The sequence below is a fragment of the Apteryx mantelli genome, chromosome 5, assembly GCF_036417845.1.
Source record: "Apteryx mantelli isolate bAptMan1 chromosome 5, bAptMan1.hap1, whole genome shotgun sequence".
Classification (NCBI taxonomy): Eukaryota; Metazoa; Chordata; class Aves; order Apterygiformes; family Apterygidae; genus Apteryx; species Apteryx mantelli.
In genome coordinates, this window is record NC_089982.1 from 25,652,197 (window position 1) to 25,679,041 (window position 26,845).

A 26,845-nucleotide genomic window follows, 5' to 3' on the forward strand; every position below is an offset into this window, starting at 1 on the left:
TTTGAATAGTGCTGTAAAGGCTTTAATGACGTAACTTCTAGACTAAATTGTGTGCCACAATAAGCCTTTAAACATAACATAGTGTACTCAATTATGGGCAATCTGTTTTTGTAAATGTTCCTGTTTTAGATATGTTGATGTTTTTATAAAATGGATGTTGTTGTTTATATTTGTGTGTAGATATTCTTATTTCCTGAATCTGTGAACAGGTGGGACAGAGAGCAAAATAATGTTTAAGTTGTATTCAGGTTCAGATGAGACTGTTAGAAGTAACTGTGAGGAACTCGGGCTTTTCCAAAAGTAGACAATACCTACTTTTCAGCTTTGATCCTGGATCTGGAGAGTGAGGGACAGCAGAGGAAAAATAAGTGGTTCTTTTTTTTGTTGTGTTTTGTTTTGTTCACTTTTGAGAAGTTAAACCATATCTGTTGGCCATTGGTACCCTGGAATTATTTTTCAGTAGACCAGATTGAATGGGTAGGGCACAGGTGAAATACCTGAGGGTGCACTTTGAATATTATTTGTTTCACCTTTAATATCTCCTGGCAGAAAGTTTGAGTCCAAAATTGTGTGTGTAATCAGGGTGAAAGTAAGGGAAGTCACCATGCTTATAGTTGCTGATGCTGAAATGTGGAACAGACATGAAGAGAGATCTGAAAAATTTTCCCCAGAAGCTTTGAATAGAGACTTAAAGATGTTCACATCTTCCACCAAAGAATAAATGTGTTGATTTGCAGCCTGTAGAGTTTTTCTTTTCCCCCTTCTCCCTTTGTGCGCTAGATTCTTTGAGCAAACTGCTAGTATTACTACTTGGAAAGTAAGTAGCATATAAGCAATTCCATGCAACAATTATAAATTAAAATGAAAGCTTTGCTTAAGCATATTCAATTTATAACTTTGTTTCACAGGAAATCAGAGTGGATGGATCTTCAAGAAATAATCTAGTCCATCCCCTTATTATAAGGCAGACTTACCTATGTATACTTACGCAGTTCTGTGCGATGCTGATCTCTCCAGTTCTAACAGATCTCTTGGGTTTTTAAAAATGATGCAAAGAAAAGCCTGCGTAGCCTCCACTTTATTACAAGATTTGGATACAAACATATTAAATTAATGTTTATTAACTGACCCAGTTTTAACCGAACATTTCTCCTCTGCTTTCATCTACTGACCGAGGGCATCCTGTTATAAGAACAAAAAAAGATGCCAACTAGTGGTCTTCTCCAGAAATAGCTAAATATTGGTCCCAGTAGAAGAGATGATGAGTTCAAGAAATGAACATGTTCTTAAAAGTTTTGTTGCCTAATTCCAAAATAACTTTTTAAAATAGTGTGCAGTAAAATTCTCCAGCAGATTGCAGCTGTGTAAGATTTACCTTGCAAAATCTGTACTCTATTTAGATTACAGATGTAAATAATGACTTATTTTAAGAAAGCTGCATACTCTTTAAATGTGCAACAGGATTTGTAGCAAACTAATGTTTTGTATTTAAATCTAATTTTAAAGCTTGTTATGATAATTGGTTTAAAACTGCATCTTATCCTGTAACTCATGCATTTCAGCAGTTTCAGTTCTTGTTGTAATGATTCTGTAGGTGATCTTTATTACCTGAACTGTTTGTGCAGCATCCCTTTGCAGTAAAGGCTAATTTCAGTTGGTGTTGACTTATTCAACAGCTGCAAAATTGAATATCATAACTACAACAATGCTTCAATTCACAGAAAGAGTTATCTACAACATGCTGGCAGAAGACATTTTTGAAGGCAAAAATGTAATTTCTGTGATGAGCCTTTTTAACTCTGTTAATTATATTCCTTAATTTTAGTGGGTCTGTCATTTAGTAGTGGAGACTAAATTTGGTGAGGGGAAAGAAAAGGGTGCAATTTGGGGCAGAAGTGAGACTAGTGGTAGAGGCAGGGGATTAGGGCCACAGTGCCTGGAAACTGCACTAGTTTGTTGCTGCTGTTTTTCTTTCTTTATTTTTTATTTTTTTTCCTTTCCCTGAATATGTCACTTTAAGAGGATACCTTCTTAACTTTAGGTATCTAGAACTTAAGTGTCTAGTTGAACTTTAATCTCAAATTTAGTTTGACTGTGGTTAGACCCTTTGAGTGTGAGTCATTCCACCTTTCTCGCTTCATTGATGGAGGAGCAGCTTAGTCATCTAAAAACTGGGTGAGGTCCTTGGAGTATGCCTTCACTGAATGCCAACACCAGTTTCTTTCCTGGAGTTTAGCCTTAACCCTCCCTCCCTTGCACCCGAGTAATCACCCTCACAAAACTTTGCCCTAAGATTTGATTTGATTACATGTCATGCAGCTTACTTGCCTGGGTGTATGAGTTGCTTTCATTTTAGCCAGAGTGGATTCATTTTCCAGTACAAAAAAAGACAAAGTCATACAAGTCATCTTTTCTTTTGCTTCTACCTTCTCCTTCTTGTCTTTCAACACAGCACATGTTACAAAGCAGTGGAGCGTGCCACAGACAAAGGTGTAAAAGCTTTAAGGTTCATTTATTTTGTTCTTGACTACCCCAGTTCAAGTATTTAAACCCAAGTACCAGTCACCTGAACTATCTGCAGAGTGAAGGTGTTGTACCCATGTTTTTCTGTACTTCAGTTTTCCCATTTAAGGTTTTTAAATATAAAGTATATATAAATTCAAAGCATTTGTTAGTATAATGAACAGAGTTAAGCTGAATACAAAAATGGCTTTATTTCCTACTTTGTTTTATATTAAATAGATTTATTTGTAATTATCAAGAAAGTGAATTTGAACTAGTCCATTCCCTGGCAATCCCATTCCTTTTGGGTTTGTCCTTCTGGAAGCTTTGAGAACCCTTATAGTTAGAAATAGGTTATTAGATCTTAATCAACTAACGTAAAAATTACTTTGGAGATTAGCAGACCTAATTTTTTTTCTTTTTTTCCCAACAAGTTCCATGCTCAAACTGTTGACAATGTAATATATTTCTGCTAACCCAAGGGCTGATACTTTTTTTTTTCCTCTCAGGGTAATGCAGCATAGGATATTGTTTCAGATGTGATAGTAAACTTTCCTGAGCTGAGATATGACAGGCTAGAAATTTAAGTTACAGGTTGTGGTTTGGAGAGTGTTGGCAAAGAAATGTAGTATGACTTCTGTGGGTCCTTTTTCGTATTTTAACATAAATGATTATGAATGGGATAACCCATGTTGTAATTTGATCTATGAAATTTAACTTCTTGGAAGGTAAGAGATGACAATTAAATGTGTGGAGCCTTTTGGAGGCCCTCTGTAGGTCACTTGAATTGGGGAGTGGAAGAACAGTGAAGAACCTATACTTTTCTGAATTTCCCATTTCCTCTTCCTCCACTCTTCTTGCACTCTCTCTCCCAAAACACCTGTTAAAATCTCATCAATTTTAGATTTTTTTGGAGAATAGGAAGAACATTGTTGTGCATTGTAGCCTTGATAGGTAAGGCTTTTATCTAGGTCAGTATACCTTTTAAAATATTTTAATTCATTTTAATCTTTCAACAGCAACAATATTGTCTTGTGGATGGATTATCTACCTAACTTACTATAATTCCCGGAACATTGGACTTATTTTAACATTGGTTCTTAACAGATTATATAAGCATGGCTACATCCATATTGGTAAGTTATGATTAATGTAATGCAAGTGTGTGTATCTGCTGTTTTTCATCATGATACCTTAATTTGCTAAAAGCTCTAGGTAAAATCAAAGTGTTCCTTTATTTTAGTAATTTATCAGCATGGATTTAATATAAAAAGAAAAAATTTGATATCCTGCTTTTGGGGATAATTCTTAGTGTAGGTAGAAACCTCCCAACCCCAACCTTCTTCTACTGTCAAAAATTTTTTATTCAATTTCTGAATATTCTATAGTAAAATTCACTTACAGGTTTTATTCAAAATCAGGTGTACGTTTTTTTCCTGTTTAGTCTGTATACATTATGTATATACAATGTGTGTGTTTTCCTTTATCTCTTTTTCAAAGCCCTCCTATAATAATGATCAGTCTTTTAAAAGGGAAGTCTGACCTGAGCTCCCAATGGGATCTGCCTGAGCCGCTTTCGAACCTGCGCAGTAATTTGGTGTTGGGGCGCGCGGCTTCCCACTCCCCCACACCTGTGGAGCTGGCTGTACTCGATCAGAAGCGTGGGTAGCGACTGCTGGTCTGGGCTCAAAGGAGCACAGTGCCGTCTCAAGCCTTGATTCCTTGCTATGGCAGTGTCCTTGCTTTCCAAATAAGCTGTCAGAACAGCTAATCGTGGTAATCCTTACTGGGACTGTAATATGTAGAATTTATACTGAGTAGAACACTTGCATCAAAATCCATTAACTCTTTTTTTTTTTTTTTTTTTTAATTTTAAAGCATTTTTGAATAAAACAGGTCAGTACAAATCATTTGGGCACTCGCCCACATTACAAAAATATCTGATGCTGAGTCACAGAGGGCTATATCCCACAACCTTGCTCTGATTGTACTTTTAGTTTTCTGTCACTTATTCTTTCATGCCTTCATCTCTCTGCTTCCCAGAATGACTTTTTTTAAGTTTTGAACTTTTGCAACTATTACTCATAAGTGCAGTAGAAACTTAAGCACTCCCCCCCACACACACACAAAAGAGAGAGCTCCATTAATTTACTTATGCCTTCAAAATTTAAGAACTGTAATCCAAACTATCTTCAAATCCAGCTTTTTTTGAACAGTAATATAGCTGAAATACTTACTGGCTCCTACACTTGATCTGTAGGCTTTTATTAAAATTTTTGTCTGTGAAATTGCTATTAAGTAAACATAGCTGGAGATAGCTGGCCAAATATATGGTGTTCCTTATAAACTTAACTAGTAAGAAAAACATAACATTATTTAAATCCCATGGTTTACAGTTTGGCTTCAATCGATTAATGTTGATTGTGCTTTAACAAATCATGTTTTACTTAATTTTTTTGTGAGGGAAGTGAAAAGCATTAGGGAAAATACGGGTTATTGCATTACATGCTGGTCTTTTCATACATATTGATTCCTTCCTGCTGTAAACACAGCTTGTCAAAATAATTGGACTGCTGATTTGATAGCCATTTAAAAATTTGAAAAATTCATTAGTTGGGAATCTTTATTTTTCTGATTACTCTCTACACATTCAATAGCTTGACTTTATAAATGTTCAAAATAGCTTTCCAAAGTCTTCTCATAGACTTGACAAGGCACCTGAATTTTCGAGTGACTAGTCTCTCTGGTTGTATTCTTGGATGATGCCAAACCTGGTACCTTTTAGAGTTGTGTACTTTTTTTTTTTTTTTTTTTTTTCCTATTGGTCTTGCATGTTCTGAATCTCTGACTTCTCTTTTCCTCTGAAAGTCAGTGTTTTCAAAGGGAAAAATCAAGATATCCAGCAAAACTATTTCGGGATTATTGAATACTATATTCTACATCCAGAAAATAAACTTTAGGCTAATGACCTCTAAACACTTTCTTTTGCCATAGGTTCCTTCTCGTTCTCCGTGCTGTCTGGAAAAGTCATGGTTCGCGAAATCTATTACATCACAGAAGACATGTCTATCAGGTACAGATTTGCTATTGAGCATAATCAATTGAAACTTTCAATATTGGGTAAGATTCTAGTTGCCCTTAATGTTTGTAAAATAAAACATTTTAGAATTTGAAGGAGAATTATTTTATATTAACACCTTTCACTCCTTCATACTCCCATTCTTAAGTTTTGAAGATCTGTTTTGGCCAACTGGTTTGCATGTATTTAATGAAATGGAGAATAGTTTGTTACATGAACTACAGACTAACAAATATTTTGCAATTTTGACTCTTACCATTGAAGTTGGAAAGCCTTGAGAAGAGGATGGATATGGGGCTGTATACAGGTTCAGTTAATGCAGTAACTAGTATAATATTGCACTATGAGGCATTAATATTTTGATGTGCTTTAATACTGCTTATACAGTACTAAAACTGCAGATCTTTGCGGTGTCTAAGGCAGTATGCCATGCAGCTGCACATAGGAATGTGGACTATTAATCTTTTAACTTCTGTTTTATCTAATTTATTCAATTTAGAATCCAAGATGGATTTATCATATTTCGCTGGTGGAAGATGTACAACCCCAAGCAGAAACAGCATGGTAGGCTTCTCAAGAAGTTTTAAAAGCTTAAATTAAGGTTGCAGATAATCTACAGAAAATGTTTCCTTTGCACAATTGTATGTAAGTAATTGATCTGTTATTGCGTACCTGAAGTACACTGAGCAATCTGAAGGTGTTGTTTTTTTTAACTGCTCTATGTATATTAGTGGACTAGTACAACACAGTGCAATACCTACAGAATTAATTATCAGGGCCCTTCTTGAGACAAACACCATTAACCATAACAGTAGCCATCATTAACTGTAATCCAAACATAATTGATTCTGTACTGAAGTTTTAAACTGGGACAAATTATTAGAGACTTAAGAAATATTCTGGAAACTGTTGTAGCTTTCAGGATTAACTATTGTGTTGTCAGTATTTTAGCAATGGTGTTACAGTAAGGAATATTCTTTAGTGTTTGATGACCCTGTGTCTTGGTGACACCTGTGGTCAGAGAAGTGGGGAAGTGTGGAAAAACGCCTTTGTTTTTTTCTTATCTATGGCTGGAATAGGAGGCCCATCACCTGATAAGAGAGATTAATTATATCTGCAAAAACATTGTGAGATAACATAAACAGACTGTTATATGTACTTAGACACTTATAGGATTAGAATCTAGTCTTTTAGTGACTCAAGTCCTGCCTCTTTCGGCTTTTGAAGCATCATAATTCTATTATTAATACCAAGGGGTCATGGCAGACCACAGCCAGAAATCATGGCCACTGTCTGTAGCTGAGACTAGGGAGGAGGGCACTAATGAGGGAGGTCCATAAACTTTGAAGGGGTTTCCCCCTCCCGAAGTGGTCTCTGATGACATGAAACTGTTTAAACTTGTCAGAAGGCTTGTACAGCTGCTGCTTTGTCAGCACAAACTCTGCAGTGGTAGACTGCTGCATACCTATGCTATGCAGGTATTTGAGACGCCTTGCAAAAATATTGAAGTAAGTTAGAAAAAGTTGCTCGTTTCATTTTAATGAGCCTTCTAAGGTGATAAGACGTTATTCAAGTTTTCTTTACCATAAGAAGACTCATTCAGAAAATGGAACCTAGTCGTAAAGTTTATTACCTTCTTTTAGTTACAGGTTATTGTCCAACAGGTTTTCATAGAATTTTCTTCATTTGCTATTTAATACATTTCTCTAGTGGCTCACAGAATGAAAAATGAATTGATCTTAGTGCAATAGAAATAGTTATGCCTGTCTTCTGTGGTGGTATTTTTGCTTGGCAGTATTACAAGCCTTTAGCTGTTTCTGCTGGAATTTAAGACAGCCTAATTTGTGGGTGAATAATCCAAGTAATAGTGGAGGTCAGAAGTGTATAGGTCTGACAAAGCAGTCTGAAGAAAATACTCTCTTAAAATATTACTTTTTTTCTTAGAAAAAATAACCTGCTCACTTTAAATATTTGATTGTTTAGCAGAGGTGCTTTCATTTTTGACCTTAAAGGAAAAATAAAATCTTCAATGGTTCTTAGTCTATTGTAAGTACGCTCTGCCTTGTGCTCTGTGCGGAATATCTGTACCTGGGCAAATTGCGAAGTCCGACAGTAGATTTCATCTTGAAGCTTCCTCTCTTTTGTTCAAGAATTACTCTCTTGCAACTGTTCTACAGAGTGACTGGAAAACCTGCTGTAGCTAGACATTACTGATACATAGCTTTGTTTCAGGTCTCTAATAAAAGGTAAAACAAAATACAGCCGAGCTGCCCCTAAAGGAAAAAGGGTAGACTGAATCTGGGCATTCTAATACTATTAAAAATGAGAACCCACCGGATTCTTACAAAAACACAAACCTTAAATCTTTTAATATTTTTGCTTGAAAAACCACACTTTTGAGGACTTAGATATAAGAAATAAATGTTAGTTTCTGATTTGGTGTTGTGGGGTTTGTTTGTTTATTAATTTCTGTTCTGCAGCTGAAGGCAGGGTGTCCCTAATGGGAATTTTGCCATTAATGGTGGTGATATACTTAAAGCCCTGTTAGTGCAGAATACTATGGTCTGATTCTTTTTTCTGTGAGATATTAAGAGTATTAGAGGAGGATTGTTTTTGTGTAAGAAGGGGAAGCTGGTGGAGGATCCTGAAATAATTGGAGGCCTCACTGTGGGAACTCCTTTTTAGGTCATTCCAGGTGAGCATCTGTGCTTGACATCAACTGGTTTGATAGAAGGCTCTATTTGTTAGAAGGCTCTATTTGTTAATCTAGTTTTCAGTGCTATTAGAACTGTAAGCAAGAGGTTGAACTTCAGCACTGGGACATTTTTAATTTCCTAAAAGCCATCTTCTTTAGTCTGTGTTTGAAGTTTGTATTTGTCCCTATCTCCTGAAGGAATGTCCTGAAGGTTGGCTGGCCAACTCCCCACTGGCCTTGGGGAAAGAGAATGAATAGAAATTCATTCATATATTCACAGGTTCTAGGACTGGAAAGGGCTTCCATAGTCATCCAACTTAAACAAGCTATAGAATTTTCCTCAGAAGTGAGATAAGTGATCTCTTTAAAAGATTGAGTAATATTAAGTACCTTGCATGTTCAGTAAGTTATTCCAAAATAAAACTGTTCTTAACGCTGGGAATTACAAATTCAACCTTGATTTAACTTCAGATTCCAACTTCTTACTCCTCTCAGTAGGAACAATTGAGTTTTGTTCCACATGCCTGTGGAATCTGTGCACACTTTATCAGGGATGTTTTCCCTGGTAACTTCTCTGTTCAAATAGCTTCTCAACTTTCTTCCTGATGAGCTGGAGTATGTGGTAGTGCTTACCAGTCACTGCTAGCTTGCTAAGATCCACTGTCTTTGCAAGTCTTCTGAGGTTACACAAAGAAACAAAAACCCGAGAGAGAAACAAGGTCTCAAATCTGTTGGAGAAGGATGAAGGTTATTAGGAAAAAGAGGTCAAATGATACTCGGTGAATGGCGTACTACTTTCTGGTGTCTGTGCTGTGCAAGTACTTTATGGTGTCCTCTTCTTGTTGAACTTCATAATCAAAGGGTAGATTACAGTGAGGGGTGCGAGGAGGCATTACTATTAAACCTTTGTGTCAGGAAAAAGGAAAGTAATAATGCTTTGCATTCTGTTTATTCCATGTTTGCTCTAAAGCTAAGAGAACTATTTTGTCATCAGATAGCTCACATTTTTGAGAGGATTGGCATGAACATATCAAAATTAACACATGCCTAACAGGAATCAAAGTAAATGTTGCTGTCTTGCACTGTAATTTAAGCATGCTTCTCTTAAAGAGTTAAATCTGTGTTACTTGCAGAAGAGAAGATTTGAACTGCAGAATGTTTGGATATTTATTATTGATATCCTATAGTAAAGTTGCATTTGCTGTTATGTTTTTTAAGAGTTCCTCAGTTTGACCTAACAAGTGCAATCCGTTTGCCATCATTGCAGTATGTTTGTACTATATTTGTATTGTCATACCGATGTTTATCATACCGATGTTGGAAGAGCTCCATATATGATGTCAAGTATGTGGATTATGTTCCTCCCTTGAATGTTAAGTTAAGCTGTTCTGGGACTTGAGAATAAATTTGTATGTACTTGAGAAATTAAAGTGATTTAGGAACAAAGTTGGAGGAATAAATTGCCGATAGGGCACACCCTGGACACCTTGGCTCAGGTACTAGAGCAAAATTATCAATTTTCATATTGCAAGATTATAGCACAAATTGAGAGGCCCTTTTGGGAGGGAAAACACTCTTGAGAACCTCTTCTACCTTTTAAATATTGTCAGGAGTGACTTGTTTCATGTTCCCATTAGCTTTCACTAGATAAGTCACAGCTGATCACATAGAAATCTTTTGGCTTTCTTCACTAAGCTCTTACAGAAACAAAGAAGCAAAAATGCTCTCAAATCCAATGATGAAATCATCCTTACAGCTTCCCTGTGCACAGGCTTAGCTCACTTTAAGTTACAGAAAGAAATAATGGTTGCTAATTCATATGAACACTTAATGATCGTATATCATTTTAAACTGCAGAGATTATATCTTATAAAACTATTGATCAACTGCTATATTGAGAGTATTAACACTGAATTATCTGGGTGGGTGTGATATAAACATTTGAATAATTCTGAGTTTTATAAAGAATTAATACGTCTTGATTAAACTCTGCGGAAGACAAATATCATAACCTTGGCTGCCTCAGGCACCTTGATTTTCAGCAAATACTGATAAAACGTCAATGTTTTGGTATCAGTTTCTTTTATATGACATACATACATGCTTCTTTGTATTACTTAACTCTATGATACTCAGGTGTTCTTCTCTTTACTTCTTTGCTTTTTCAAAAATGTTTCAGGCAGATAAATTGATGTATGGAGAAGAGATCAAATCTTATTTTTATGACTGGGAAGAAAAAAAATAGTTTTTTTTTTTAAATCCCTTTTAAATAAAGGAATTAGTGCATGTAATTTCATTTAGTTAATGAAGTCAGATGCCTGCCTCCAGGGAATTAAAAAATATGTTTATATATGTTTTTGGTTATTCTGAGATCTCCTGGGTGGACAATTGTAAGTTTCAGTGTTTGTGTGTGTCATCCTTTGCCTGTTACCTTCTTCATGCATGTTAACATTGCCAGTGAATGTATTTGACAGGAAGTGCACTTTCGTGAGAACCAGGAAGGGACTGGAACTGGCCCAATAACCTTTCTCTGTCTTCTGTTCAAGAAAGCTGCAGTGTATAATGAGTCCCCAGAGAGCACTTTTTTTTTTTTTAAAAAACAATGTTATGGAGATTGCTGGTAACTTAGGTGTGAGGGATAAAAGGTGCGTTGCATCTGTTGGGAACAGTTTGCTGTGTAGGTAGGTAAATTCAAGGGACAGGCGAGTTTCTTTAGCAAAGAAAATTCAGATGATAAAGCAGGTGTCTCCAAACTTTGTCTCTTGGGCAGATATGCTATGGGCTGCTGCATTTCTTCTCCTAACTGTGACAGCAGCAGTGTTAGCGCTAACTTCATTTCCTGTGTCTGTGAGCAGTGTTGCCTTCAGCTCATTCCCCGTGAGTTACAGGTTGGGGACTGCTGTAACAGACATTGCTGCTTCAGCTTCTGAAAGTATGTTTGACTTGGAAAGACCAGATCATATTTTAGAGCAGCTCAGGTCTCTTGAGTAAATATGTAATGGGCACTTTCTTAACTAGGTAATTAGGGGGAAATTGTGTGAGCTTTTTTCTCACATCAACTATGTAATTAGGTCATACTATCTAAGGCAAAAGTAAGTCAAGGTATGTTGTGGTTCTGTACGTAATCAGCAAGTGTTAAACTTGTTTTTGTATTGAAGAGCCAAGTTAATATTATAGCTAACATTTAAAATCTGGGAGAGAGAGATGTTACCACTGAGGTTTCTGTACTGTACATTAATAGTGTGTTTTGTTTTTATATATGAGACTAATCCTCATTTACCGTTTTGTACAGTTCCTGCTTGGATTTATTTTTGGATTGTGACCAAAGGGTGAAAAATGTTAGTTTTTATATGTCAGGTTTTATATTTTGTATACTACTGGTCTGCCAAGCTTTATTGATTTGCTTGGAACAGTGTAATTACTGTGTGTGTGGTTGGGGGGGGGGTCCTGCTTTTTAGTATGTGCTTCAGCAGCTGTTTGCTACCCTATAGGTTCTTTTTGCAAAACGTGTGTATTTGAAAAATTATAATTATTGTAAGGGACTGGTGAAGTTTAATTTGAAACCCTTCTTTTCCTACTATTTGTTTAGATCCAAAGGCAGAAACAAGACTGTATATTATGGTGAATGACTTTGAATTTCATGTGTATAACCGTTCTGAACTCTATGGACAACTTCAAGAACTATTTGGCTTGGATCCCACAATAATTCCAGCAAAGAAAGAAGATGAAAAAGCAGAAATAAATGGAAGGCAGAGAACACATACCAATCTTGAAAGGTAAATTATTATTCATTTTGGTGCTTTGTTGCTTTGTTCTGAGAAGTGCTGAGCTAATTGGGTAATGTTTTGTTAACATATGCTGTGGAAGCAAAATGGTTGGAGCATAGCTGAGAGAAATTGCACTGACATGCCCGACAGCCTGAATCTTTTCTCCTTCCCTCAAATTTCCTGCTATAATAATTAAAAAAAACCCAAAGGACCAACAACTGTGCATATTCTTATTCAATGATGAGAGACAGATTGAAAACTCTATTTCAAGCACATCTTTAGAAAGGGAGGATGTGACAAGAGAGATTATGCTTGCAGAATAGTAGGGGAATTGCTCAGTAGAAGTAATAGTTGCTCAAGACATTGAATAGACAAGATAAATGTGAGGATCTCTATGGTCTTGGGAGGACTTACTGGTTTTCCAGTTTTAAGCTCAGGCTGATTTCTTGAGGTTTGTTTTTTGGGGTGTGTGTTTGCGCATGGATGCTTCCACCCCCCCACCCCCCTTCTTCCTTAATAATTTTATTTCTTTTTCTTGAGTACTGTAGATGGTGCAGGGATACAGAGAGTTCCTTTACAGGGTTCATGTATAGTGGAGTCAGATATTCAGTGATATTCAGTGATAAGCCTCTCCTTCGGCAGAATCACATCAAACACTGCTGTATTGGCAGGAGTAGAGGAGAACCAATGAGGCTTTAGTTCTTTCACTGCTTTTGCCTAGGCTAGTATGTTTGGCTAGGCCAGAATTACTTAGTGGGCTGCTGCAGCATGGTGTGGCAGCCTTGATTTTGTGCAAGGGCTGTGCCCCTGAGGCAATCTCTTCATGTTGTGCTCTTACACCCTTACTGGCAGGTGCAGCACAGGACTTCTGCATTTGGGAAGTGACAAACCCCATCAAAGACTTAAAAGGACTGTTTTGGAAATATTTAGAACAGACCAAGATTCCCCCCAGGAAGATTTATTTAATTATTGCTCTGCGTTAAACAAGGCACAGTTGTTTTCTAACTGTGTCAGCTCACAGTACCCAAGCACCAAGGGCTTAGCTGCATCTGTCTCCTGCTGCTCTTTCAGGCTCTGAAGGACTCTGCAGTAGACTGCTGGCAGGTACCTTACAGGAGGGACTCCTGTGGGAAGGAACATTCCCCAAGAGCTGAAGTCCTGTTGCAGGAAAGGCTGGCTAGTTCTTCTGTAGAAAAGGCAAAATAATAAAAAAACACTTTTTTTTCCCCCCCCCCGTAGTGTTAAAGTAAAAACAGAATCTCAAGACCATTCTTCTTCGTGGAGATCCCTTATTCCTGTCATTAAAGTCAATGTGAGCACGGTAAGTGAAAAAGTCCCTGATAATGAATACCTTTAGCAGTATATTCTTAAAAGTCAGGCTTCCAATTCACTTAATTATGCCTTTTTTTTTTTTTTTTTTGTTTTTTTTGTTTTCCTTCATGCCTTAAGAAAAAGTTCTAAAATTATCCCCTCTTCTTCCCCTGCTACTTCCCCTGACCCAGTCACAAATCCTACTGGTGCTCATGGAAACATGCTAATATTCACTTTTTTTGGAAATACTTTTGTCTTAGACTTGTAATGATTTCAAGAATATCATCAGCTAATTAAACTTGGCACTGGGTGTTACAGAAAAATTCTTTTGCTTCTCTGCACCTTTTAATAGAGATATTTGGACACATTCCTTATAAATTACTGTTGCCTCACAAAAGCCAGAAAAACTGTTACTGAGGTCATAGGAGGTAAAATATTGAGAGCTTGAATGTGCAAGGTAAAAATCTTAGTTATGCACAGCTTATGGCCAGCATTTTTGTTCAGTCTTTACTTGCATATGGATGGTTAATCTGTATTATTATAGGTAAATTACATAAACAAAGCAGTGCATAATTGGAGTAACTGGGCTTTCTTTTTAATTTAGGGTCGCTTGGCATTTGGGAATCATTATCAGCCACAAACACTTTGTATTAACTTTGATGATGCTTTTTTGACGTATACCACAAAACCACCTTCGAGTCACCTTGATCAGTTTATGCACATTGTGAAAGGAAAACTGGAAAATGTTAGAGTCATGCTGGTTCCAAGTCCAAGATATGTTGGTCTTCAAAACGATGAGTAAGATGCTTTATAACTTCATACTTTAAGAAAACCAAGAAAAGGATGTTGATTGTGTTTCAGTGACTCTTTCTTACTGTGTTTAGATAGTTGGCATTTTTACCCCTATAGAAGTTTTAAATGTTGAATCTTTGGACATACTTTATTTATGGAGAAAACTCCTGTTTCTCTATCTTACAATAGTTTTTCTGTGTGTTCTGCTCTATGATTAATATCCTGCATTAAATTCTTCTTTTCCTTCACTCAGGTACTACAGCTGCACATAGGCTTTGAGAACAATTTTTAAGGATAAATACAAGGCTTAAGGTGTTAACTTCTGTAGAGCAGATCTACATATAGTTTGGAAAGTAGTCTTTAAAAAATTAAGGCAAAGCTGCACAATACTTGCTGTAGTAGAAATAGGTTGTCTTTTGAAGACAGATTACTGATTTGTTTACTTTTATGTATTCTATCCCTTGACCAGCCAGTGTTACTCAGCTTTTAACAAACTGTGTGGTAACAGTAAGTGAAATAAAAGAAAGGATGTTTGCATAAAGTGATATGATATGCTTTATCCAGCTAGACATTTATGATGTGTGTACTATATTAACATTCTGGCTTGATGTGGTATGAACATATAGCCAGAATTTTCTGCGTGCCTGAGAGGTTGGGGTCCTTCTGAAGTATTTTCTTCAGTGCTTACAGTGTTATATATTCAACAGATCCTTCAGACAAAGCTGCTAAATTTCAGTCTTTTACAGTCTTTTTGTTTGCTCAACAAAATATGTAAATAATGTATACTATCCTTAGACAATTGTGTGTTTGAATTCATGTAAAATGATTACACCTATTCATGTATTCCCTAAGCAACAATATCCAGAGAATGAATTATTATATTTGGAAGTAAACTGTACTGCATTTGTATGTACCTTGCCTTTGCATCAACCAAATACTGTCATCCGTAATATGTATGTATATGTTTTCAACTTTAGATATTACTCTGTTGGCATATATAGAATCTCACTCTTTGAACCTGACGACAAAGGAAGTTTCTCCAACTAATATTGAAAACAAACTAACAAGATTAAAACAAAAGAGGATTAAGATACTCATAACTACTAGCTTTCTCTCCTACTTCCGCAAAGTGTTTTCCTGATGCCTGAAGGACAGCGTGTGTGCAGAGGACATGTGCAGATGCAACAAATAACCCGGTTCCCTGAAAACCGGGGACGCTGGAATCCTTAGAGCCTGCCCTCGTGTGCTTCTTAGGTTAAAAAATTAAGCTGTGTCTCAAGTTGCAGAAATTCCTGCAGGTGATGCATGTATAAAAACAGCTAAATGGTTGATGAAATTTTTAACAGACTGACTAATAAATATAAGTATCAAGAAGCAACCTTGACAGTTGTCATACTTATTACAAAAGTGATGGCACCTCCATCACTTCATTCCAAAAAAACAGATTGAAACAGAACAAAAGTTTGGAGACCTGTGACTAAATCAGCAGGCTCAAAGTGGAAATTTAAGGTAGACATTAAGAAATACTTTTTGATGCTGCTCATGAAGGTTACTGAGATTGTCTAACCTGTCCTTATAAATGGCCTGTGAAGGGGTTTCTAGCATCTAACTCGTATGAGGTAAAGCTGTTCCCACTGAAGGATGAAAGGATGGATTAGATGATCTCATTAGGTACCTTCCTCTCCTATTTTCTGTTGCTATAGTTTCATGTACGCTTTAAGTGGAGAGTGTGGCTAAAAGAACCAGTTCTGTCTCCTTTTTTGCATGACTGTGCAGTGAACAATGATCATGCAATTCATTGTTATTGAGGGGAAAAAATATATTGGTCTTAAATCTTAATCAGTTCCACACCTGGATTCGCCACCTGTCTGTTATCACCTAACCTATGACCATCCTGCGACTGGCATAAGGAAAGGTATTGGGAAAGAAAAAACTGCTTTCTTGGCTGCTGTACTATGTATGCTGTGGCCTATGATTTCTTCAATAAAGTAGAATAACGAACTGCTTCAGTCACTACTATATTTTTTCCTCTTCTTTTTAAAAAGAGAATCAAAGAAACTAATGACAAGACACAATACAGAAGAGAATGTTCTTTGTATATAGAAGAGGATTGGAAAAAACACACTGAACAGGCAAAACCCGCAAGTGTAATGAATTCAGACAGATCAGAACAAGAGCAAGGAAGAGAAGGGTTTTATTACTCCTTGAATATGCAGACGTGGTAAAGATTGAGAAAGAAGCTAACTACCCTGTGTTTTCCTGCCCTGCCCCTTCATTTCTATCTAGTGTAAGAACTCGTAGCTTTTCTCCAGAAAGTGGCGTATTGCAAAGATAGAGAGGATGACACAGCAGTGACATTTGACAGGAGGCCTTGGCCCTCTCCTGTCAGCTACTAAGGCTTTCCTGTGAATATTTCCCTCTTTTCCTGCAGCTGCATTGCAGTGTCCATTACAGATTTGTTGACTGTGGAGTTGTTTAAGCGTAATTGTCTGTGCTAAAGAAGGGTTTACCTCAAAATAATCTTTGAAATAACTTTGTTTTAACCTCTGATCTAAAACATTCAGTCTGTGTGAGTAAACACTGTTAGGAAGGCAGAAGTAAACTACTGTTAAATCTGACCTGTGCATTCATGCTATGCAGTTACAGTAATTTTTGTTAAAACAGTAATATAGTTTTCTCAAATGTATTTCTGTAGTCCTAAGCAAATGTGCAGAGTGTTTCAAGAACTACTGACTCTCTGTGCCAGAGTCTGAGAGTGCCCTTCATGAAAAAGGGATAATTATCCTATACTTTATAGAACAAAATGCATATTATGTAGAACAAAAGGGAGTAAAATTTGCGTTTGTATGCAGGCCACCCTATGCTGTAGCTGGCTGACCCTCATGGTGAGATACTGAGCTTCTTAAATAAGATGCAGACTTTGCCTGCCAAAATGCGCCCCACTGCGAGTATAGGCAGGCAATAGCAAATGGTCATAGGCGTCAGTGAAGCTACTGCTCTGGTGCTGGGATGTGCAGCTGGTTATGCTGCGAGCTTCTCTTCTGTCGCAGTGCAAAGCAGAAGGGCTTTCTTTAAGTCCCAGTTGATGGTATGGTCAGCTTGAGCGGCTGAAGCTGCTAGTGCACGTGCTGGCCTACGCAACAGGGTCCTTTTCCATCTATTGCTGGCTTACGTGCAACTACTGTGGAGTGCAGGTAGAATAGACTTAGGTCTCCCCATAACTAATATTTCTATAGATCTAATTTTTTTTCTTCCCACTTCTATTCATGGACTGCTGAAGAGATTTTTTTTCAGATCTTGCTTTATTTACATCTTTCTGGGGAGGTTACTTCAATTTTAGACAGAAAAATGAAATGGCTGGAAAATTAGGAGTGAGTAGAAAGTATTTCATCTTTCACTGCTGCCGTTACTCTCGATGTAAAATTTATTTTAAATGTCCTACTCTGTTGCTTTTGAAGAACTTCCTGTAGTATGTGAGCTCTGCATCTGCTGTCTTCCATATTTTCAAAGGTTGCCTGTATTTGAAATGAGGTGTGGTGAAATGGGCAACATACTTTAGCAGATTACAGTCTTGGACCATGTATTTTTGTCATCGGAACTTCTTTTTTTGTTAAGTAGTGCAAGCTTATAGAAGTGGCTGGAAAGTGAGAAAAATGTCTACTTTTTCCCCTTGCTGTGAAACTATAATGTAGATGCATTGTTATGTAAATTAAGATATGGCAATACTGTGAAAAAGGAAATGTAGTATACTAATGTCATAGTGTTAGAAGTGTTTCATCTAATGGTTTTACCATTTGGGTCCTTGTATGTTACTAAGAAAGAACAGCAATTTTTTTTCTAATGGTCTAATTACTGAAGACTGCTTGTCCCTGTGGTTCAGAGTGCTATTTTAGTAAGGAAACAATTAGTAGGTAAAAGGATGGGATGTAGGACAAGGAGAAAGGAACTCTTCATGAAATGAAACATTGAAAATAAAACTTCGGTAGTTGATTATGGGTTATAATACGTGACAAATGTCTTTGTGCAAAGATGAATGCGGTACCTTAATGTTTGATTTTAATTAAATCCTTAAGTTATTTTATGTAGTAATAATAACTGTATAATGAGCAGCTACATATGTGTATTCTTTTCTTCTTTCAAATCAGGGTAGACATAGCCTAGCCTTGGCAGTTTTATTGATGATTCCAAGGTTAAATATGCACTACTTGTAAGCTAGAAGTGAGCCTGACCTATGTAATCTCTTATGTTATGCTTAACACATTCCATTTAAAAGCACTTGAATTCATAGAGATTCATCTTAGTGCATCTCTTCTTAATCTTTTTCTTTGGCCTTTTTTTTCTTTACAGACCACCAAGGCTGATGGGTGAAGGTTTTGTTGTAATGCAGTCCAATGATGTTGATATCTATTACTATATGGATGAACCAGGTATCTTCTGCTAAATACAAAAATAATATTTTATGGGATTTGAGGGCCATTTATTTCGTTGTCTGGATTTGCTAGACAATTTCTTTTTTACTTTCATGCTGGAAAATAAGGGGGGCTTTGTCCATTTGAATCTCTAGGCTGAAAGAGTTAGTATAGTAGTTTGGGGTCAATAAGAACATTCTTAAGTACTACTTACTAAATCCATCTTTTGTTTTTTTTGCAAATGGGAAAAACAGTTTTCATTGAGTCAGAAGGGAGAGAGCTGATGTGTTTCATATTTAGTGGACATGAAATTTTGAGCCACTTTCTTTTTTAATGGTGGTTGTAAGCTTTTTAGACTGGTTTGTCATCTAGAGTCCAGGAGAATTCCATGGGTGAAATGATATAACTATACATGTTTATATAGATGAATTGTTTTATATAGGAGTAGGTACTTTGTCAGCAATGTCTTCTGTGAGTCTATATGCAACATGCAAGCAGTTAATCTTGTATTTGGCTTTTTATTCTTGAAACAAGTTATGTTTTAGGCTATACACTTAAGTTATGTAGGTTTCTGAAAGTACTTCTGGCGGAAAAAGTAGTTAATACACTTTCCAAAAACCCAGTAATAAGTATGCGATGTATGGATTTCTGAGCATCACAGGGTCTGTTATCTTGTTTTCTTCATTTTGAATTCAGTGCATTATATTCCCACTTTATCTTGCAGGAGTGGGGTGGGTTTTTTTGTTTGTTTGTTTGGTTTTTTTTGGTCTGCAAAATCTTTTACTTTGAATCCAAGTCTTTTTTTGATCTGCTTGCATTGTTTGTGGAGATTATGCTAATTTAATCTTATTTGTTACAAAACTTGGTCTGTAAGTAGGACTTGGAGCTGAACGTGGATGTGTGGGAGCTTGTATTGGCAGAAAGCAGACATAATGGGTAAAACTCTGCTGCGTATGTCAGCATTTTGCTGACGTGAGTGAGCAACACTTTGGAAAACCCCAAGGATTTTTGGCCATATTCTTGCCCTTCCTTGGAGAGTTTACATTGAATTGTGGCTTGATATTTGTGTATTACATGATCTCAAATAAAACTGGCATCAAAATGCTTTCATTGTGTTGTGCTTAGTAAATATTTTTTATGCTAATTTGAAGCAGCTTCCTTTGATAATCTGTTTATTATATTATGCAATATAGGTCTTGTTCCAGAGGAGACAGAGGAAGGCAATGATGGAGAAGCAAACAATGAAGACAGCAAGTTACAGGATCTGCCGCCGTGCTGGGGTTTGGACATTGTTTGTGGGAAAGGAACAGATTTCAACTATGGACCTTGGGCTGATAGGCAGAGGTATTATTGTGATTTACATCTTCAGTTTTAATCTTTAATCTCTCACTGTTAAGAAAACATTCTGAAATTTCCATGGTGTGTTTGCTCAGACTTCTAATTTGTAGGAGGTAAACCAGGGAGACTAAAATAAGAGTTCCGCCATGATAGTTTAGGATTAGTAAATTCATCGCTGTTTACTGTGTTGGCCTTCCAAAGTTAGGACCACTCAGTGAGTTTTTGTTCTTAATTTATAAATTATACATTTTTAATAAATACATTTAATTCCTATTTCTTAGTGAATGGAGTAGTTTTATTATTTACCAAATGCGTGTACCTAAGGGTTTAATCTTTTAATTGTTTACATTCCGACTGTTGTTCTTAGTAGCTGACTTCTTCGGAGTTCATGGATGGAAATACACTATATATTAAACAGAAAATTTATAGACATACAAATCTGGCTAGGAAACTAATGAGGAGGAATCATTTACCACTGGCGAGGAGAATCAACCACTTAATGCAGTCTCCAAAATGTTTATTTTTTAGGTATTTTAGTGACAAGTATTAGGCCAGAAAGCAACTGTTGTTTTTCCAAAGCAACAGGGGCTAACTGCAGAGAGCTAACTGAGTATTTCTGTTGGAGACAGTAGGATTATTTACAGAGTAAAGACTATTAAGTAAAAGTGACATAATCAGGGCTTTCCCGTTTTTCCCTTACTAATTAGAGATTGATACTTCTCTTGGCCTCCATTTATCCTCCTGTGAAACTGTTATGATTAACCATCTCTTAGGAATGCGAAGATGGTGAACCAAGAGTAATCATTACATCTGACAGTGTCTTATAGTATTTAAAAGAAAATGCTAATTTCCAGAACAGTGCTTTGCTGGGAACATGAAGTCAGTGAATCATGAATGATAATTTTAGTACTACCAAGAAAGCTAGCTCTGTGGTGGTATGCTTTTTATAATTTTAACTGACTAGATAAAAGACAGTTTGGTGCCAGTGCAGAGTATATAGAGTTCATAGGTGTATATATGGGAACACTCTCTCACCGTGCCAGGGATAGAAGATAGGATTTTGGAAAGTGCCTGAATGTTTTAGAAGCACAGATCTGTAGAAGTTCTGTGGACTTTGTACTTTCAATTCATATAAGGGCTTCTAAAAATACCAATCTTTAATACTCCATGTAATAAAATCTTTGATTTTCCCAGGCTGGTGTTAGCAAATGTCTGTATAATGATTTTGACAGTTTTTTTTAACTTTTAAACTGCTACAGTGGTCAGATGCTGGGCGCTTGGAAACTCCTACTGCTCAAATACCTAAGTCCTCCCTTTTGAGAATTACATAAGCTATGCTGTCTGTATTCTGTCGCTCTGGGTTCCCTTTCAAGTGGTTACATATTGAGATCTGAGTTTGCAGAAACATAAACCTCATTTCATTCTTATTCTGAAGTCCTAAACAGTTTGTATTTTGTGTATTTCTGGGCTTTACATCAATTATTTATATACAAACCCAAGCATAGACAGCTGGCTTCCTATTGTGTTTCTGTAGTAGACTGTAAACCAATGATTAGGAAGAGAAAGAAAAACATAGTTTGCTTGCTTTCTGAATTAAAATATTTTTGTACTAAATCACTTATAAACTGTCCATTTATGGCTCTTATCCAAAATCATTTCTTATCATTGGAACTTGGAGTCTGATTTCAGTAATGAGTTGGAAAGCGCCCTGCTGTTGAAGAGTGAAGATCTTAGAACTCTGAAGATTTAAACAAATGTTCTTTCTTAGCCTATATGCTGGTTTCTAAAGACTTGGCAAGACAGCTCACTGATAAATCGTTAAGCAATAAATACATAAGTTTTTTTCCTTCTATGAATAAAAGCGTTTCCTTTTTTTCTTTCACTAGGGATTGCTTGTGGAAGTTTTTCTTCCCACCAGACTACCAAGTTATGAAAGTCTCAGAAATTGCACAGCCTGGGAAACCAAGACAGATCCTCGCCTTTGAACTGCGGATGAATATTATTGCAGATGCCACTATTGATTTGCTTTTTACCAAAAATAGGGTAAATAATGAAATCTTGTCCAGAAAACAGTTTGTTCCTACTGTGATTACACTGGGCTTTTTGGTTGTGTGTGGCTTCATTTGTCCCAGGGGTTTGTTACAGGACTGTAGTTTTAAAAACTATGAGACTCTGTTTTAATCTTTCAGGATTCTGGGTAAACCCTTAAAAGAGAAATACTGGCTGAAATGCACTAATATTTGCTGACATTTTAAAGTTTCTTCTAAGCTACATCTTAAGCTGTGTCATCTCTTAGTCTTGGGAATAGGTAACCTGATAAATTTCCTGTGCAATCTTCCATTAGAATGGAGCTTGCCATGATAAAGAAATAATTTCTTCTGATATTATGGGGGGGAGATGAGTATGTATGAGGTTTGAATTTTTCCCCTGTTCCTACTCTTATTAACAGAACACAGGGTGACTTCATTCTTCACCTGTGCTCTTCCTTTTTGTGACTGAAAGGGTAACATAATGTTACAAAGACAGCATATTTTTCTGCTCTCTTAATATCTTGAATCATAGTATCTTACTCTGTTTCTATTTGTAGACCTAAATCAGCATTTGTTAAGCCTAAAAATGATAAAAGTATTATTTAGCGTCATGGCACATAGATAGTTCATTAGTGATTTTTCTGAAGGAAGGCAAGAAATACTTCAGTTGTCATGTTCTTTGATACAGGAATTTAGATGTGAATGATAACGCTCAGAGGCATAAAATACACTCGATGTTGAGAGCCTAGAAATAATGTTTGGACTCTTTTTTTCCTCTTTTGCAATATAGGAAACAAATGCTGTACATGTAAATGTTGGTGCAGGGTCGTATTTGGAAATAAATATTCCCATGACAGTAGGTGAAAATGGTAAGTTAAGGCTAAACTTAATTTGCTTTCTTAATGTTTTTCCTAAGCATTTATCTTAATTCTTATGGCTGTGAATATCTTGCAGTGTTTTTCCTTTGCAACTGTAAGATGTATATTCTTCTGTAAAGAAACAATAACAATATCTTTCACTACAAGGTATTAAAGCACTTACTATTTAAGTCAGTTGCTTCCACATTTTACTTGGGTTTGGAAATGCACATTTAAATCTCTTTATGAAAAAGAGTATAATTTAGCTGTGTGTGTATTGAAGCAGATTACATATATTCTGTCAGCTCAAAGCAGTAAGATATCTTGGTGGGATTAACATAGCAGGTTAACTCTAGAAATGTGCTGAGAATTGCATTATAGAAACTAAATTCAGAGATAGTAGTGTATTTAATAAATAAAAAAACAACCCAAAACCCAAGGTGATGTTGAGGTAAAGGTGAAGTATAATTCCTGCGTTTACTCATCTTGTTGGCAGATATTGAAGCCCTTTGTTAAATTGTTCTTATTCTCTTGATTTTTTTTCTGGCATATTTGAGTTTTATTCTGCAATTTAAGCCAAGATTTACAGAGCCCGAGTCTTTCCAGACACAGCAAGAAGATTTTGTTATCCTTCCTACATGCAGACAGAACATGTTAATCTCTTCATTGACAAATAATAGAGAACAAAATTATCAGTACTAATTCCCACCCTGATATTTTTGATTGTTAGTGGACTGCTGAAATCACTGGTGATTTTTATTAAAATATGTGTGCAACTCGTGTTCTGAACAATTATGTTAATGTTTTGTTTTGTCTGCTAGGCTACTCACCTACAATTAAAGGGCAGCTTTTACATGTTGATGCCACCAGCAGTATGCAGTACAGGACTCTCTTAGAAGCAGAAATGCTAGCTGTAAGTTTGCATTAATAAGCACAAAGCTTCAGTCTCAAAATGACTTTTACTTTAATAAAAAGCATTTATTTGGCTGCATCATAGTTCTTTAGATTCTTACACAGTGCAGAAGATTATCTTTGAATGTATTTCACAGAAACTTAATATGTAAGGAACTTAGGTATGCCTGTAACTACACACGTATAACTCCCAGTGACTTACGTAATTTATATACAAAGTTATGTGTGTTGGAAGTGGTGGGAGATTTGAGTGTTGCTTACAAATCTTGTCTAATTTACTGTATAGCTGTGTTGCTCATATAGGCTTTACAGTAATGAATCATTACAATTGCTAGCTGTGCTAGAGAATGTGTGTGTGTGTAAATATTGCTAAGTACTTAAACTACTTAAGACAAATTTAACATTGCATGATTCTTTTGTCCCAGTATTTGCAATACGTCAGCTGTAGATTATTTTTTTCACTAGTTATTAAATGACATTAGTAGAGAGAGACTTTTTTAATGTCTAATTTTTGTACATCTTCTGAATGCTTGAAAACGATGCATTCTAAGAGAGATCATCTGTAGCATGTTGTAAAAAGTGATGCTTTTAATAAAAAGCTTTGGATTATAAATTGCTTGGAGTAGCTACTGCAACAGATGGTAAGTTTGTTGAGCAATATCAGAAGTTCATAATATACCTTTCCAAATAGATGAATATACTAACACTTGACCTTCAGACACAGAAAGACAGAGAGAGAGATTAAATTATTAAGGAACTAGAGTGGCCTTCTGTTCATCCCAGCAGGAAAACAGTTTTAATTATTCAGCAGAGTACATGTGTGAACACTGCTGAGCTGCAGAGTCAAGCATTGTCATGTTTTCAAGTAATTCTGATGCTTTCATATCTTGTTCACAGTTTCATATTAATGCCAGTTATCCCCGGATATGGAACATGCCACAGACATGGCAATGCGAACTTGAGGTTTATAAAGCAACCTATCATTTTATCTTTGCTCAGAAAAGCTTTTTTACAGGTAACTGCTTTACTAAAAAAGTTAAATATCAAATTAAATATTCTTTCTTTATGATTTCTTTTCAAATCTTGCAAAGGCAAAGTTTTGTTAATAAAAAGGCAGATACTGTGGTTTCACATATTTAGGATAACAAATGGTCCCTGGGGGTGAAGTTCTGAATCTTTTTTATTGTCTATTAGTGCATGAGTACATGATATTCTTGTATTTCAGTAGAGACGTTGAATGTTTTTCTAACAGCTAAACCAAATTTGATCTGCAGTTATGTTAAAAATGATCTTAAATTTCAAATGAATTTATTTTTACCAGAGCTACTGATTTGTTTAATAATTATGACCTAAGATATTGATTTCTCTGATGTTTCTCTCTTCTTTGGCTGACTGATTTTTCAGCTATTTAGGCTTTAGGTTGTGTCAGTGTGGCTGACAAATGATGACCGAAAATTATTTGCTCCTTTGGACTTTGGCTGTGTGGAAGAATTACATGTATGCAATGCAGTACAGTGTGATATAGCATCACCAATCTGTTGCTGGATGTTGCAGCTTCAGTAATAGAAAGAGTATAGCCACCTCAGTGTGGCACTGCCTGAGCTGATTAGCCCTGCTGGGAGGAAGGATTAATTAGTGCAGGCATAGTGCTTTGCTAATAAAGTTATCCTCCTTGTGAGGCTGGAGCAATTACCTGCATAGTGCTGCAGCATGCACCATAGTCTACCAGTCTACTCAGAGCTCATTTACGAGCTCGTACAGCAACGCTGTGTTGCTGTATTAGATGTGGTGGTGGAAAATATTACTGATCTACACATTTCAGAGTATAAGGGTGGAAAAACAACGAAAAGAATTTGCAATCCTGTGTTTAGGTAACTTTGCTACCCCTGAACACAACTGAACCCATAGAAAACAATTAAACCTGTGACATTCCAACTTAAAAAAGCAAGGAAGAAATGGGAGATGGGGTCACAGCAAGTAGCTGTGGAATGTCTGCCTGAGAAACTGCTACTGTGTAGTGTTTTCCTCGTTTCCCCTTTCTGTAAAGGAACAAATGGTTAATATTTACAATTTATGAAAAGCTAGGTTTATTTAAAATAAATCTCTTACTTAATTGCTATTAACTTGTCTTTTACTGCTTTATGTGATTTTAGATTTGATCCAAGACTGGTCCAGTGATAGTGCACCTGATATTTTTTCATTTGTTCCTTATATGTGGAACTTCAAAGTCATGTTTCATCAATTTGAAATGATTTGGGCAGCGAATCAACACAATTGGATTGACTGTTCCACCAAACAACAAGAAAATGGTGAGGTCATTTTTTTTCTTTGGAAAAATAATGCACAAATGAGAAAACTTGTAAGACTTTTACCAAAAAACATGCTTTCAGTGATAAATACCCATTTTTGCTACTAGTAGTATACACAGACTGTCCAAAAACCACTGTAAATCCTAACTCATTTTGTACAAATGTATACCTTCTTCTGAGAAATGTAGCTCTAGACAATGTTTTAGCATTCATTTTTAAGGACTCTCTCTGAATCTTTGATTTTATATAATAGTTTGCACACAGCAACCATCAGGTGTTTACTTTTTTCAGTAAACTATAAGCTTACACTTAGATTGTTTTGGAGCAGTGTTGGAAAAATACCATTTGAACTTCATATTATTAGAAATGTTTGCTTTCTGTTCATTTCAGAATAGGAGATAACAGTACTATCTCTAGACATAACTAAAAGGTACATTTCAGAATGCCAAAACTTTCTTGTGTATGATTTGACACCTACATATTTCAGTGTGCACTGTGCCAGAATCTAATCATTTCAATGTGAAGATTGTGGATTAAAAAAACATGTTAAATCATGAATTTGTGTTTAAAAATAAGGCTCACTATTTCATCAGAATCCTGAGGGACTTTCAACATGTGTTTTCTTGCTCCACATGCCAGTTTTTGAACAATAAAGTTATGAGGTATTAGCTGCAGTTGTTTTTTCTGCCTGCTGACAATTTAATTTTGCTAAGTACCATGTCCTTCTCTAAAGGACAGACTGGGGGGAGTGAATAATTTCAGAATAATGAAGTACGTACTCCAAATACACAGTAGTTAAAATGACAATTTCCTTTGTCATGAGTTCTTGAATACCTTTTCCTTA

The 26,845-nt window shown here is 36.1% G+C and overlaps 1 protein-coding gene across 11 annotated transcripts in view; it reads left to right on the forward strand.

The window, feature by feature from the left end:
• Positions 1 to 26,845, forward strand: part of BLTP1 (bridge-like lipid transfer protein family member 1) — a 128,954-nt gene that overhangs the window by 9,600 nt on the left and 92,509 nt on the right. For all 11 annotated transcript variants that reach the window (XM_067297678.1, XM_067297681.1, XM_067297686.1 and 8 more), the window contains 13 exons: positions 3,522 to 3,638; positions 5,497 to 5,575; positions 6,081 to 6,145; positions 11,866 to 12,052; positions 13,283 to 13,364; positions 13,959 to 14,152; positions 18,494 to 18,573; positions 19,749 to 19,899; positions 21,780 to 21,936; positions 22,714 to 22,792; positions 23,602 to 23,693; positions 24,590 to 24,707; positions 25,846 to 26,001. In XM_067297678.1, the coding sequence (XP_067153779.1) occupies positions 3,522 to 3,638; positions 5,497 to 5,575; positions 6,081 to 6,145; positions 11,866 to 12,052; positions 13,283 to 13,364; positions 13,959 to 14,152; positions 18,494 to 18,573; positions 19,749 to 19,899; positions 21,780 to 21,936; positions 22,714 to 22,792; positions 23,602 to 23,693; positions 24,590 to 24,707; positions 25,846 to 26,001 (1,557 nt within the window). The remainder of the gene's footprint in view (positions 1 to 3,521; positions 3,639 to 5,496; positions 5,576 to 6,080; positions 6,146 to 11,865; positions 12,053 to 13,282; positions 13,365 to 13,958; positions 14,153 to 18,493; positions 18,574 to 19,748; positions 19,900 to 21,779; positions 21,937 to 22,713; positions 22,793 to 23,601; positions 23,694 to 24,589; positions 24,708 to 25,845; positions 26,002 to 26,845) is intronic.